The sequence below is a fragment of the Adiantum capillus-veneris genome, chromosome 5 (genome assembly GCF_014529385.1).
Source record: "Adiantum capillus-veneris isolate H3 chromosome 5, ASM1452938v2, whole genome shotgun sequence".
In the NCBI taxonomy this organism is placed as follows: domain Eukaryota; kingdom Viridiplantae; phylum Streptophyta; class Polypodiopsida; order Polypodiales; family Pteridaceae; genus Adiantum; species Adiantum capillus-veneris.
The window spans coordinates 149,069,174-149,084,133 of NC_140935.1; the positions used below are offsets into that span (position 1 = coordinate 149,069,174).

At 40.5% G+C, this 14,960-nt stretch overlaps 1 protein-coding gene across 1 annotated transcript; it reads right to left on the reverse strand.

The window, feature by feature from the left end:
- Positions 1–11,297: 11,297 nt before the first annotated feature.
- LOC147458268 (pentatricopeptide repeat-containing protein At3g53360, mitochondrial-like) lies at positions 11,298–14,232 on the reverse strand. The gene has a single exon (XM_086512942.1). The coding sequence runs from the start codon at positions 13,697–13,699 to the stop codon at positions 11,603–11,605; it is 2,097 nt and encodes a 698-aa protein (XP_086369068.1). The 5' UTR covers positions 13,700–14,232; the 3' UTR covers positions 11,298–11,602.
- Between the last annotated feature and the right edge of the window lie 728 nt (positions 14,233–14,960).

Sequence of the window (14,960 nt, forward strand, 5' to 3'; positions counted from 1 at the left end):
AAACCTTGCCTGCTATCAAGTTGGCCACTGCTCAATATACATATAGACTTCAAAGAAGCTAAACATGCATCCCTTGGCCCTTTTTCCCATCATGGAAGCGGAGCGGCCCAACATCGATAATCCATGTAGAGGCCCAATGTGCCAAGTTTCTAACGAAAATCTCTACGTAGGACCATGCATGGGCTATTATGATAAAATACATGATTGGGAAATTCAAACTTATCTCTTAGTGTGGCTAGTGGAAAGGCATAGAGATGAACGACAAGCTAATCACCCATGCGTGGTCCAACTTTAGACTGGGAGGTACATCAAGCGACCTGTACGAAAGTGCAACCGAGCTGTGGAGGCACTAGATGGGGAGAGCTAACCAGGTACTTAAAAAATTCCATCACACATTAGTCCCCTTGTCTCTCTCTAAATCCGGTGTTGCCATATATATGTGGTAGTGATGTGTATGAACACATTTACGACCATCGAGGCATTTTTTCCCTAACTAGGAGGTTTTTTCCCTACGCATTGTATTTATGCCCGTCACTCTAGGGCTAACTCATCTTTCATTGTGCACTAAGAAATACTACTCTCTATTGTGTGCCTTGAGATTCCTTTGTCTTCCCATGTTCCCTTGTGTAGATTTTTCTTGATGCTTTGCCAGATTCTTACAAGACTTTTTCTAGTACTCAAATACCTATGACCCAAAGAAATCTTGATGTCATCAAGTTTGATTCATTATGCACTTTGCTATTGCAGGAGTCACTTTTGAGAAAGAATAGGGATAAATAGTGTGCATTTGAATAGGCCTTTATTGTTGCTCAAAGAAAAGGTGGTACCAGCAATGTAACCACTTCTCATGGTGCTTCTCTTGCACTTTTCTATTGCTGCAGGAGTCACTTTCGAGAAAGAATAAGGATAAATAGCGTGCAATTGAATAGGAATTTATTGTTCCTCAAAGAAAAGGTGGTAACAACAATGTAACCACTTCTCATGGTGCTTCTGCGAGTGGTAAATCACATGTTCCTAATACTTCTACTGGAAGCACTTTGTCTGGGAATTTTTGTGAAAAAGGAAAAAAAGAAGATGTGTTGCCATCATTGTAAAGTTAAAGATCACTTGATCAAGCATTGTCCAAATCGAAGGCAAAAGAGGCTAAGAAGAAAGAGGTTGGTTCCACTACAAGTGCAACTATTCTTGACTCTTTTGTGAAAGGAGACTGCAATGTTGATGTAGATGTAGAATGGGCTTTTGGTGCAGAGTGCACTTATGATCCTTCTATCCATGATGCATGTATGTCAGTTGTTGCAGATGCTCATGGGTGGTACTTTGACATTGGTGCTACAAAGCACATTACACCTCTCAGTTTGAGGATGTCCCTCATGGGAATACAGTCACTTGTGCCAACAATGTCTCTTATTCATTCAAGGGAGTTGGAAAGATTGTGTTGACTATTGAAAATGGAAATTCTTTCACACTTGTTGATGTACTTTATGTGCCTGGGATCAAGAAGAACCTTTTGTCTGCATATTTGCACTTGCTAGACTTGATCTTGTTTTCAAATTTGTGGATGACAGATGTACAGTTCATGATCTTATTTTTGGTGATGAGATTGTTGGATCAAGCATTTTGTGTCGTGGACTATATAAGCTCACTTTGTATGAAAGTGTGGGTGAAACTTTGGCATGCACGTTTTGGGCATTTGAATTTTGCCAGTTTGCTACGTTTGCAAAAATCTGGTATGGCTTCTTTGCCTCCTCTTGAATCATGTGTAAATCATGTTTGTGAAGGCTCTATTTTGGGTAAGATGTAGTGATCAAATTTTCCAAAGGATGGTTTATTAAGGACTACATGTAGGTTGAAATTGATGCATTGTGATTTTTGTGGTCCCATGCAAACTCCGTCCTTGGGCAACTACCTTTACGTGACTTTCATTGATGATTACTACAGGGATGCATGGGTGTATCCACTTAAAGCCAAGTCCGAAGTGTTTTTGTCAAGCAATTTCAAGCTATGGCTGGAAATTTCTCTAAATGTACTATGGGCACCTGTTTAGATAAAGGGGGGGAGGGTATATGTCTCATGAGTTTAATGCATTTCTAGCTAGTTGTGGGATAAAATACCAATGTACAATCTCATACACACCACAGAAAAATGGTGTTTTTGAGAGGAAGAACAGGTCTCTTACGGAGATGGCATGATGTAAGGTCAAGAGTCAAGCTTTGCCACATTCGTTTTGGCTTGAGGCCATCATGTGTGCCACTTATGTACTCAACAGGTATCCTACAAAAGTTTTGCAGTCTATGACTCCATATGAAACTCGCTTTTGGGTGTTTGGCTTATGCTTTGATACCACAAATGCATCGTAAAAAATTGATGGTAAGGCTACCAAATGCATTTTTGTCGGTTACAGTATTGAAAAAAAAGGTTATAGATTGTACCATTTGCAAAAAAAATGTATCTTGGTTTCATGGGATGTTGTGTTTGTGGAGGATTCTATTCAACCTTTGCTAGCATGTACTAGGGACAGTAATTTAAGCTCGCAGGACATTTATGACAGCTCGTTACCTCTTTTTAGTGGTGGAAACTTAAATGTAAATTCCAATGAGGCAAATGTATAGCCTATGGGGGTTATTGAAAATATTACAGATCAACCAATTTTTGATGTAGATGTACATGGTGTACTTGATGTGGAAAGGGCTTAGAATGAGCAGACTAGAGGCATGCCAAAATGGTTGGTGCATACTTTGCGTGATAGTAAATCGGATGAACCTTTGTCTAGTCATACTCGTTCAAGTTCTTGCCATGCATCTTATGCATCATATTGGTATGCTTTGGCTATTTCTAGCTTATGTGTTGTGGAGGAACCTTCACCTTTTTATGAAGCACAAAATTCTGAAAATTGGATGGCTACCATGCAATTAGAATATGATGCACTTATAGAAAATGAGACATGGAATTTATGTGATTTGCCTCCTAGAAAAAAAACCATTTGTATGAAGTGGGCCTACAAGTTGAAACATAAGACGGATGGTGTGATTGATGGCTATAAGGCTTGACTTGTTGCAAAACAATGTGCACAGCAAAAAGGAATAGATTATGAAGAGAGTTTTTCTCCCACTTGTTGTATGACTACTGTACGTTTTCTACATGCATTGGCATCATTTTGGTTGGGATGTACATCGATCAGACATTGTTGCTGCTTTCTTGAATGGTGACATATTTGAGGAAGTTCATGTACTGCAGCCCCACGGTTTTGTCAAAAAAGGACAAGAGGATAAAGTGTGAAAATATAAGAAATCTTTGTATGGATTGAAGCAATCTCCTCGTGCTTGGTATGACAAAGATGACATTCATTTGGTCAAACAAGGCTTTCATAATAGTCGAGTAGAAAGCACTTTGTATGTAAAGCGTGAGGGTGATGTACTTTTCATTGTTGTTCTATATGTGGATAATTGTTGACTAGACCAAATGATACTCATGTTGCTGAATCTAAGGCTGATTTGAATGCTACTTTCAAGATGAAAGATTTGGTGATGTTGCATCATTACTTGGGCATACAGTTTAAGCAGTGTGATGGTGGTATTGCCTTGTGTCCGACAAGCTATATAGAGACATTGCTATGTAAGTTTGGACTTGGGGACTGCAAGCATATTACCACTCCCATGGAAATAGGTTTGAAGTTGAGTCTTCATGATGCTGGTGATCCTATCGATGTCACTCTTTACCAAACTGCTATTGGATGCCTTATTTATGTATGCAATACAAGGCCAGAAATTCAGTTTGCAATCTCACACGTTAGTAGATTTATGCATAGCCAAGGGTCTAAGCATTGGCAGGCTGTCGAGCGGATTTTTCAATACTTGAGTGACACTTCTTGGGTTGTTTTATCCCAAAGGGGCATCATTTCCGCCATATTTACATGCTTTTTCAGACTTAGGTTGTTATGACACACGAGTGTCCAGGAGTGGTTTTTGTTTCATGCTCTCTCATGCATATCAAGGCATTGTCTCGTGAGAAGTTTGAAGCTTTCTACAAAGAAAATATGAACAATAAAGGTATAAGGCATCTGGTCCATTTATGGGACAGCTTCAATAGGACCTGGAAAGGTATTGACCAACTGGATTCTCAATTCAATCTAGGTGGGACAAAAATATTGCTGGCAATCAGAGTTCTGGAAGGGCTCAACTACTGTTATATGTTGGTTTGTAAATCCAAGTATGTGTGGAAAGCCTAGCATTGGCCCAAAACAGGTAATTTTGAAAACTGAAAACCAAGGATGTTTATTTATCTCTTGTCATGAATACTAATCTCTAACCTTGGGACCAAAAGGGGAAAGTCCATAAAAGGGGAATTAATTATCTCAATCATAGGTACACATCAAGGAAGGATCAATGTATCTCCGGAAGTTTTGATCAAAGATACATAGGAGTTAAAAAATAAAAAGTGATTGTGCTAAGATAAATTCATTAGAATAACTCTTTAGACTCTATATATGGAATCTGGGAAGCCTTAGGGTGAAATTCTAACTTGCCACAAAATGTCTAAATTTAGCAAGTCTAAATCTAGCAAGTTTTGGGAGCATCTTGGTGGCACCTCCAAAGCATTGTGCTAAGATTTTTCACAGGAGGTGAAATTTTTAAAGCCCAAAGGGTGAGTTTTATTTTCACCAAAGATTATCCTAATTTAGCAGGTCCTAAATTAGCCCCGGGTCTTGCACCAGAGCTAATTAATTAAAAGGTAAGCTTAAGGTTTTATCAAATGAAAGAAAAAATCTAAAGACTAAGGTTAGATCAACTCTTCCTCATTTAGTAAGTTGACTCTAATCTGTGTTTATTAAGCTTGACTACCGCCACATGTCCAAGGTGGCACATGCTTGCTTTGTGTGAACTTAAAAAAGTCCTTTTGGAGGGGGGACTGGCTCCAAGAAAAATTTGTGCTCTTGCAGAGCCTTGCTAAAATCAAAAGGACTTGTCTTTAAGACACCATCCTTTTGATTTAAGCAAGGCTCTGCAAGAGCTCTCTTTTATAATACAAGTCCTTTAGGAGGGGGGACCGGCTCCAAGAAAAATTGGACATCGTCGAGTTGTCAATCTTACTTGGTCATTCTCTTTGAATTATATGCATGGTTAAAGTGTTTTTAATGTGTGTTTGTGTAAAGAATTCAACCTCTCTCTTATAGGAAATCTCTCTCCTTTCATATTTAAATTCCACTGAATCTAAAAGTAAGTGTTAAATTCTCTGACATCTCTTATGGCCTCATTTGATTGGTTCTATCCCCTTAATAGGTAGTGGAAAAAATAGTGGCTAGAGAAAAGATGGGGGGCAATAATGAAGAATATATGGTCTCCACAATGGTCCATGGCAATGAAGTTCTTTATATGTAAGGTGGTATGGGGGGCTCTTTCCTCGAGGGATTCACTATTAGTAATGGGGGGAAGTCACCTGCGTGCATCTGAATTAGAGAAAATCCCCTATATATGGTATCTTACATGCTAACCTACCCCCTACATACGGACAACTTATGGACGTTCTCGCAATGATCCATCCCCCCTCATACGAATTTTGTACAGAATGTAATGACCCACTATTTTATGTATACTAGTAACACATGGACGTTCTCACAATGATCCATCCCCCCTTAGACGGATTTTGTACGGAATGTAATGACCCACTATTTCATGTATACTAGTAACATGACAATTTTAGAAGCACATGCTTTTGCAAAAATACATGTTGAATCGCAAATGAACAGAAGTGTAGATTGTGGTGTGTTTTCATTTGAGAGAACAAACCACCATGAAAAGCAGCAAATATAATGAATACTAATAAACCAATCGATTCAATGTAATTTGTCAAAAAACGAACAATGTTTCCCTTGTAAACTGATACAAATCGCAATTTCAAAATAAATGATACTAGCCACATATTCAGTAGGCTTCCCACATGGGATTTAAGGCACACACCGTTGTATTTAAGGCACACACCATTGTATTTAAGGTGGGCCAGGTCGTTGTATGTACCCCCCCCCCCCCCTAATACGGTATGAGTATGAAATAATGAGGGGCTACCCCTATTGTATACGCTTATGTACAAAATTCAAAACCGCCTCTTGTACACTCACGTGGTACCGTACGAAAAAACATAGTGATTCCCTCGGGGCTTTGCCGACAGGGGTGAAAATTAATGTTAGAGGGATCGGCTCAGATAGATGTAGTGCCTGCAAAATGGCTTGTGAGGACCTCCGTCGCCTAATCAAGGATTGCCTAGTGGACTAGCAGGGAAAATGTCTAAGTGGGTTCAAAGGACATGGACAATAGGTTTCTCTAAGAATGATATGTTCCTTGGAGGGATGAGGTTGAAGATCCAGGTGCTCTTGGTATGTACTCAAATTGTCAAGTTCTGTCACTTCAAGGAAATTTGGAAGGCTAGGGACTGTAGGGTGTTTGATAATTCTCTTGTATGTGCTAGCTTCATGGAGATAGTACTTGAAAGCCAGGAACTTATTGTCTCCATTGGTAAAAGGAAGGACTCGGACGGCTAGTAATGGGCCATCAATTCTGCTCTGACGGGGTAGTTGGTTGCGGCTTTGGGGAGGCCCGTAGTTGTCTAATGTAACATGATGTCCCTCAAGGATCAACATGAGCTTGAGGTGTCTTTGTACATATCAATACATACCCTCACTATTGTGAGTTTGGAAAAAAAAAAAGACTACTTGCCTTCTATTATCTTTGAAATCCATCATTGAAATTCTTGGCCTTTCATGTAATGTAGCCAAGGCCATTTTCAAGTCCTCAAGGTAATCTTGGTTCTGAAAAGAAAAGCAATATAAAATTACATTAAAAACTTCTTGAGTGCATCAGTAGAGTCTTTACCTTCCTCAAATTGAATGAAGATAGATTTTGTCAGTTTTTGAATAGAAAGTGAAATAGATTTCACTTCTAGATTTGTCTTGTATGCTTTGTTTTGTATGGAAGAGACTTCTTAGGACACCTTTTTAGAGGATAAGAGGACTTGCACTGAGATGCATAGTTCCTCCTTCTGGGTGAACCTAGAGATTTATTTCAAGCAGGAAGACTTTGTTGAGGAGATGCTGCCCCTTGCTGATTTGGAAAGGTCCTAAGAGAAATCTCTCCCTCTTCTTTGGGAATTCTCTTCTGAATCCAAAACATAATCCTCATGATTAGCTTGAGCTTATAAGCTAGCTATAGCTTGTTGTATTTGTGCAGCATAAAAATCAAGCTATAAGAATCTAATTTGCCTAGATGACTGGTTGTAGATTAAAATTATTCTATGCTTCTTGAAATCAATGTGCAAAGTATCTAATTGCATGCATTCCTTGTACATAAATATCATCATCATAAAAATTTGTTCCTAACAAGTTTGTGCAATTTTTTGAATATCGTGCCTCATGAATTCCTCTTGTGATTCATCTTGTAGTATTGACACCCATGGTCTAAGTTCTGTTAATTAATCACAATAGAGAATCATTGTGTGCTTATATCAACAAATCCTTATAGGCTTTTGTGATAACTCAATAGTGGTTAAGCCAAAGGCAACTCCCAAAAGAGTTCACTATCGAGACTACAACTCTCAAGGTGCTAAGCAATGTTCTTAGTAGGATAATACATATGTCTTCATTATCTTGGTTAATTAACATGCTTTCATGGTCTGCCCTTGAGCCATCCTCTCTTCAATGAGAAAGGACGAGCTAATGCTTTGATACTAATGTAGCTAAATTGTAACTTGAAAATGAATAATAAATTGAAGTAGACAAAGAAAATAATACATTGACCCCCCCCCCCCCCCCCTCCCTCTGTCAAAAGGACTTTCTCATTAAGGTTATAATTCCAAGTAAATGCAACAAGAACTACTAATTTGTTAAGCTCTTTGGTCATTATTGCACTATGTGAAGGCTTAGAGATTTACAAGTTGGGTGATTAATAGCTCTATTTTACCAACTTTACATGTGCAATACTAAACTCTCTCTCAAAGGCGTTTAACAACTCAAATCGTACAACCCTACAAAAAGGGAGAGATGTAAGATTCACAAGAGAAGTACATAATCAGAGTTAAGCTACTTAAACAAGAAGCTATTGGGATTGGGAAAATCCCCCTTCTTTGTTGTGTGGCAATAAATTAAGCATTAAGTAGTCATAAGAGCAAAAGAGAGAAAGAGAGACACAGAGCCTCGATAGAGCTTTCCGGTGAGCTAAGCAAGCCCAAAAAGCTTAAGAATGTTTTGAATGCACACATACACTCCTCACAGAGAAAGATGCCCGAGAGTTGAATATTTGTCACATAATTCGCAGATACCTTGCATGACAAGCCAACACTCCAGCTTTCTGCCTCCTTTTCTCTTGAAGTGGATTGACCTCTACCTGAAGTGGGCTGACCTCTCCTTCCTAGGCCTTGTATGAGTCATTTGTAGCTCAAGTGCAACGTATGCACTTATCATATAAGGTCCATCTCGCACAATAGCCATCCCATGCAATGCCTATACAACTCCCTAAACACACAAATCAAGAGAGCCATTTTAAACTTGGTTTAAAACCCCAAAAACTATGTCGAGCTCCTTAAATAATATCACATCATAATTGATATTTCTTGAGCTTTTGACAATTTTGTATCCCTTCTCCCATTCCAGAGTGGCTTCTTAGACAATAAAAAAACATCATTGCAAGGTGAACTTTACAAATTGGGGGATTGATAATTCTTTATTTCCTGCTTTACCCCTACAATGCTAACCTCCCTCTCCAAGGCATTTAATTACCCAAATTGGATAGGCCTACAAAGAGGGAGAGGTTAGATTTTCAAGATAAGTACAAAATGATGCTTCAACGGCTTTAACAAGAACATATTGGAATTGAGAAGATCTCTCTTTTTGTTCTTCATCTTTGATGTGTGGCGATACATATTACTTCTATGTAGTCATGAGAACAAAAGAGAGAAAGAGAGATATATAGTTCGTATTGAGATTTTTGATGAGCCTAAGCATGCCTAGAGAGATTAAGCATCCTCTTCATGCACACATGCATTTGCAACATAGGGATGGTGCCATCTTTCAACCCTGAGAGCTGAGTATGTGCTATAATTATCTTGCATGGTAGAACACCATTGCTTTCTGAGTAACTGCTATGATTACCTCCTCATCTTTCAGCCTCCATTTCTCATTATGTGGATTAACCTCTCCTTTCTAGGCCTTGAGTGAGTGATCTACAACTCAAGTGTAGCATAAGTACTTATCATAAGCCCCATGTCACACGAAATCCTTCCTATGCGTACGACTCCCTAAACAAGAAAATCAAGGTTCGAAAGTCATCTTGAACTTGTTTGAAAACCCAAAAATTATGCAAAGCTCCATAAATGATTTCCCACATCATGATGGATATTTCATGAGCTTTTGACACTTTTATGTTCATTTTTCCATGCCACAAAGGCTTCTCAAACATTTAAAAAATGTTGTTGCAAGGTGAACTTTACAAATTGGGTGATTAATTTCTCTATTTTGCCTACTTTGCACCTACATTTGAATTACCAAATCAGATAGCCTTGTAAAGAGGGGGAGGGGTCATATTTGCAACCTAAGCACTTATCATAAGCTCCATGTCAAATAATAGCCTTCTTGTGCAGCTCTTTGAACACAGAAATCAAGGTTCAAGGGTCATTTTGAACTTTTTAACACTTATGATTTCCCATATCATTATGGATATTTCTTGAGCTTTTGACACTTTTATGGCCATCCTTCCATTCCATTGAGGGTTCTCCAAATCATTGAATAGCCATATGACCTTATCTTGTGGATTGTACAACGGGTTATAAAAAAAAGTGATGAAACCAAAAGGTCTTTGGCCATGTCTATCACAATGTCACACTCAACTCCCTCAAAGAGGAGAGAACTCCAAGACCTAAGTCATTATGCACCTAAGGACACTCCTAGCAGTCCACTCCTTCTAACTCAGCCTACATAATGATTATGAAAAAGCAATGGATGAGTCAAATAACCTCATCTCCCCCAACTCGGACTTAATAAGAAATCTTCATTTGTGACTTGCAAGCTTCTTGACAGAGCTCACTCTCCCCAACAACTAATGTCGGAGCTAGCCCATGAAGAGTGGTATATGCATCACAAGGGGAGCATAGTCTCACTCCGAAGCACTTTGCAAGAGCATGAAGGATGCCACCCTACCAACACATCCTATCTTCATGTACTTGTTGAAGTGTGACATGAAACATTTTGTGGTTTCATTCGTTTCGGGGTTCCGAGGTTTTGAAACATTACATTTCAATGCAAGAAAAAGAAAGATGGGTTTCATAATAATATGTATATATTTGTTTAAATTTTTATTTATATATGTACATATATACCTATATATGTGTGCGTGCATATGTATATGCGCATGCACACGATGCACTCACATCTATATCCATAAGCACACACATATAGGTGTGTAGTGTGTTGGAAGAGTGAAAAACAAAAAAAAAAAAGCAAATAATAAATTTCTTGCATGAGAGAGAACCCAAAACTATTCTATTGCTTGTGTATACTCTCTATTTTTGTATCATCATGTGGCCTCTAATTTTGTATCATCTAAAACTAATCAGATACAAGCTCTTGTTACAAAGGTTTAAACCTCAAAGTCTCAGTTGAAGTTTCGCATTTTGGACGTTTCACCGAAACATTTCCGGGGTTTCAGAGCTGCAAAACCCGTTTTTATGTCACACTAACTTGTTGTCATCCTTGTCCTCCATTCGAGGGACTGTCTCTTCCCGGTGTCTTTGCAGCAGACTCGTGTGGATCGGCGGAAGAACTTATCTACAGCGCTTGTGCCAGGTGACTTTAAAGCTGTGCACTTGTGCAAGGGGTAATTGAGCTGAATGAGACATCCGATGAAGCCTTCGCTAGACGTCCCATCTAACAGCACATGAAGCACTCATCTGGCAGCCATGAGTATGCAACTCACTGCCTAGTCCACTCACCACTTACTTTGGAGAGAACCACCACTTCTGAGCTTGAGCATTGCCCACAAGAACAATGACAATGGGCCTTCGCAGCCATTGAAGCAGCTGTTCTGGGGGGCTCAGCTTAGGTACAAATGAGATCTCCAAGCCAAACTAGCACATGAAGGTACTCCAGCTTGAAATGAAGAAAGCAGACTGAAACTCAGAAGTCTGCTTCTCAGCCATCAGACCATACAATCCAAAACATGGCACCCAAAGCCAAAGGGCTCATCTATATCACCTTGGCAACCATGTCTAGGCTCTCAAACGCTAGCAGGTAGCATCTCGGTTTGCACATCAATGATCTTGCCCACCTATGCAAGGAGGCGAGTTTGAACCAAGTCTTGACAGTTTGCATCTTTGACAATTATTTTGCGACTCTCTATTTTCAATATTAGTAATGTAGATGCATAGCAATTCCCACAAATGCACAAACTTTTCTGAATGCATATGTCTCCCTTGCGGTGTTTTCATGATCACACAAGCAATGGTCAGTTTTTCAGAATACTGACAAAGCAATACTTTCTTTGAATCATGGGAAACGTTTTGTGAGACACAACACAAATTTGTGACTAGTGTTGAGACAGTTTAAGTTCAGGGTCTTGTACCCTGTCTACTTTGTGGATGCTCGGTATCCTGGTTGCTTCCGAGCATAATTTTTTGCTCTCATGAGTTCAATGTTTTGTGCATCCTCTTGCATTCCAGCAGATGCATACAAATTACTCATTAAGACATATGCTGCAGCATTACATCCATCTAAATGTACTGCATGCTCAAAGGCCAATCTTCCAAGCTCCACATTTCCCCATTCACAGCAAGCACCTAGAAGAGCCAACCAAACTGGAGGATAATCAGATGATGGCATCCTTTTGATTACTGTCATAGCTTTGTCAAAAAGCCTTGCACGCCCAAACAGATCAACCATGCAAGTGTAATGCTCCTTGTCTGGCATAATTCCATGTTTTTCCCTCATGCTATTAAAGTACATTTGGCCCTCTTCCACTAGACGAGAGTGACTACATGCATTGAGCACACTAACAAAAGTGACTGCAGATGGGGACGTGCCCTCTCGTTGCATCCACTGAAAACATTCAAGAGCTTCCCCGGCCAGCCCTTGCTGGGCATATCCTCCTATAAGTGCTGTCCAAGAGGCTACATCTGGAGAGAGGCCCTCACTTCGCATCCTACGGAAACAGCCCAGAGCTTCGTGGCCCCTCCCTTGTTGGGCATATCCTGCAATCATTGCATTCCAAGAGACCACATCCCGGACATGAAGCTCATCGAGAACATTTTGTGCTTTTGTGAGGACAGCACATTTAGCATACATGTCAACCAAGGCACTACCAAGTGTGATCTCTTTTGTCAATAACCCTTGACTAACAATCTCATCGTGAATTTTTTTGCCCATGTCAACATCTTGCAGTATGCCACAGGCCTTCAAGGTGCAAGCATAGGTAATTGCATTGGGAGAGACACCCTCACTTTGCATCTCCTGAAAACAGCCCAGAGCTTCTTGGCCCTGGCCCTGTTGGATATAACCTGTGATCAATACATTCCAAGAGACAACATCCCGAATAGGAAGCTCATCAAAAACTTCTTGCCCTTTCGTGAGGACACCACATTTTGCGTACATGTCAATCAAAGCATTGCCAAGCATGACATGTTTTAATAACATACCCTGACTGCCAATCTCATCGTGAATTCTTTTGCCCATGCCAACTTCTTGCATAATTCCACAAGCCTTCAAGGTGCAAGCATAGGTGGTAATATTTGGAGAGAGACCCTCACTTCGCATCCGGTGGAAACAACCTAGTGCTTCCTTGCCATGCCCATGTTGGGCATATCCAGCAATTAGTGTGTTCCAAGAGATCACATTTCGGACACGGAGCTCATCAAGAACTTTTTGTGCTTTCACAAGGACACCACATTTGACATACATATGGACCAAAGCATTGCCAAGAATAACATGTTTTTCCAACAACCCTTGACTAGCAATCTCATCGTGCATTTTTATGCCCAAGTTAGCTGCTTGTGTAATGCCGCACGCCTTCAAGATGCAAGAATAGGTTATAGCATCCGGAGAGAGACCCTCGCTTCGCATCCGCTCAAAACACTCTAAAGCTTCCTGGCCACACCCCTGTTGAGCATATCCCGCGATCAATGCACTCCAAGAGACAACATTGCGCACAGGAAGCTTATCAAGTGCTTTTTGTGCGTTGGTGACGAAACCACATTTGGCGTACATGTGGACCAATGCATTGCCAAGCATAACATGTTTTTCCAACAGCCCTTGTCTAGCAATCTCTTCATGTAATTTTTTTCCCATGTCAATGTCTTGCGTAATGCCACAAGCCTTCAAAATGCAAGCATAGGTGATAGCATCTGGAGAGAGGCCCTCACTTCGCATCCGCTGAAAACAGCCTAGAGCTTCCTTGCCACGCCCATGTTGGGCATATCCTGTAATTAGTGCATTCCAAGATATAACATTCCGAACAAGAAGCTCATCAAGAACTTTTTGTGCTCTTGAGAGGGCTCCACATTTGGCATACATACTGACTAATGTGTTCCCTAAGTATGTGTTCTCCTGGAGTAGCCCACTATCACAAATATCAGCATGGATCCTACAGCCTTGGTACAAATCCTTCTGCTGAGCACAGGCTTTTAGTGAGGCCATAAATGAAAGACTCTTTATCGTTCTCTTCCTCTCCATGATCAACTTGTCTTGTGGATACTGCTTCTTTCCTGGGAATTTGCAGGTGCTCTGTTGACACAAAAAGTGAACAAATGAATCAGTTATTCCTCAAACTCAAAAAGCTCTCTCTCTCTCTCTCTCTCTCTCTCTCTCTCTCTCACACACACACACACACACACACACACTGTGTGTGTGAGAGAGAAAGAGAGAGAGAGGAGCAGAATCGAAAGCCCAAAGGAAAGTATGTCGTCTCGCCGTGGAGCTCCGACTTCTGCTTCCAACGTCATCAGAATTAGCGGACGGCGAGCAATTCTAACAGACAAGTATTGAACTCAACACGTGCCCGGCTAACTGGTTACTTCCAAAGGAGCCCACAAACGGCCACGTGGTATCCAAAAAGGAGCGCAGCTCCTACTCGCGCTATAAGTACGATCTGCAGCCTGGCCGCGGAACAGAGCAAAGGCAGCGGCAAGGGATCTGAGTCCGATGGAGAGTTAATGGACATGGGCCGAGCCGATGGAGCGCACTACGCTCGGAAGGAAAAGCTATTGAAATCGAAACTTATCCAGCAAGGTTTTTTCTACAATCGACTTGGCACACACACAAAATTTAGAGCTTGCCTCGATAGAAAAAGGGGTTCACACACACACACACACACACACACACACACACACACACACAAAGTGAGTGATGGCGCTTTGAAGAAGCTAAAGGGCTCGTAGCAAAAGTAGCAACTAGTGAGATGTAGTTGCTCCTCTAATGCTCACTTGAAGCTATCTGCAAGTGCAATTGAGTCTGAAAGTATGAAGGATATATGCGATGTAGGTCAGAAAGATCTCAAGCTTTTGAAGATTGATGTTGGCTAGCAGCTTTACAGTGCCAAGGGAGATGGGTTCACCCCAACTGTTGGAGGCGTTGTAGTAACGACTTAGTCACAGCCCACACAAAATTATCAAATTCGTGGATCAGCAACCCGGTTAGAGCATGGAAGCACGAGCATTGGATAAATAGAAATAAAGGATTCAAGAGATCACCTCTCCAATGCAAGTAGAGATTAGCCATGGTGGCAAGACTAACTCTAAACATACTCTAATCACTAATATCAATCAACTCCTACACACATCAAGTCCACCGAAGTCCGACTTACCATAGACTAGAAACCCCAAGCACACTAATGATAAACACACACTAATTACATTGGTGTTGGCCTCTCCAATCACCACATGCCAATCACGGCACTTTATCAATAGGTACACACACGAGGTGAATGGTGCTATAG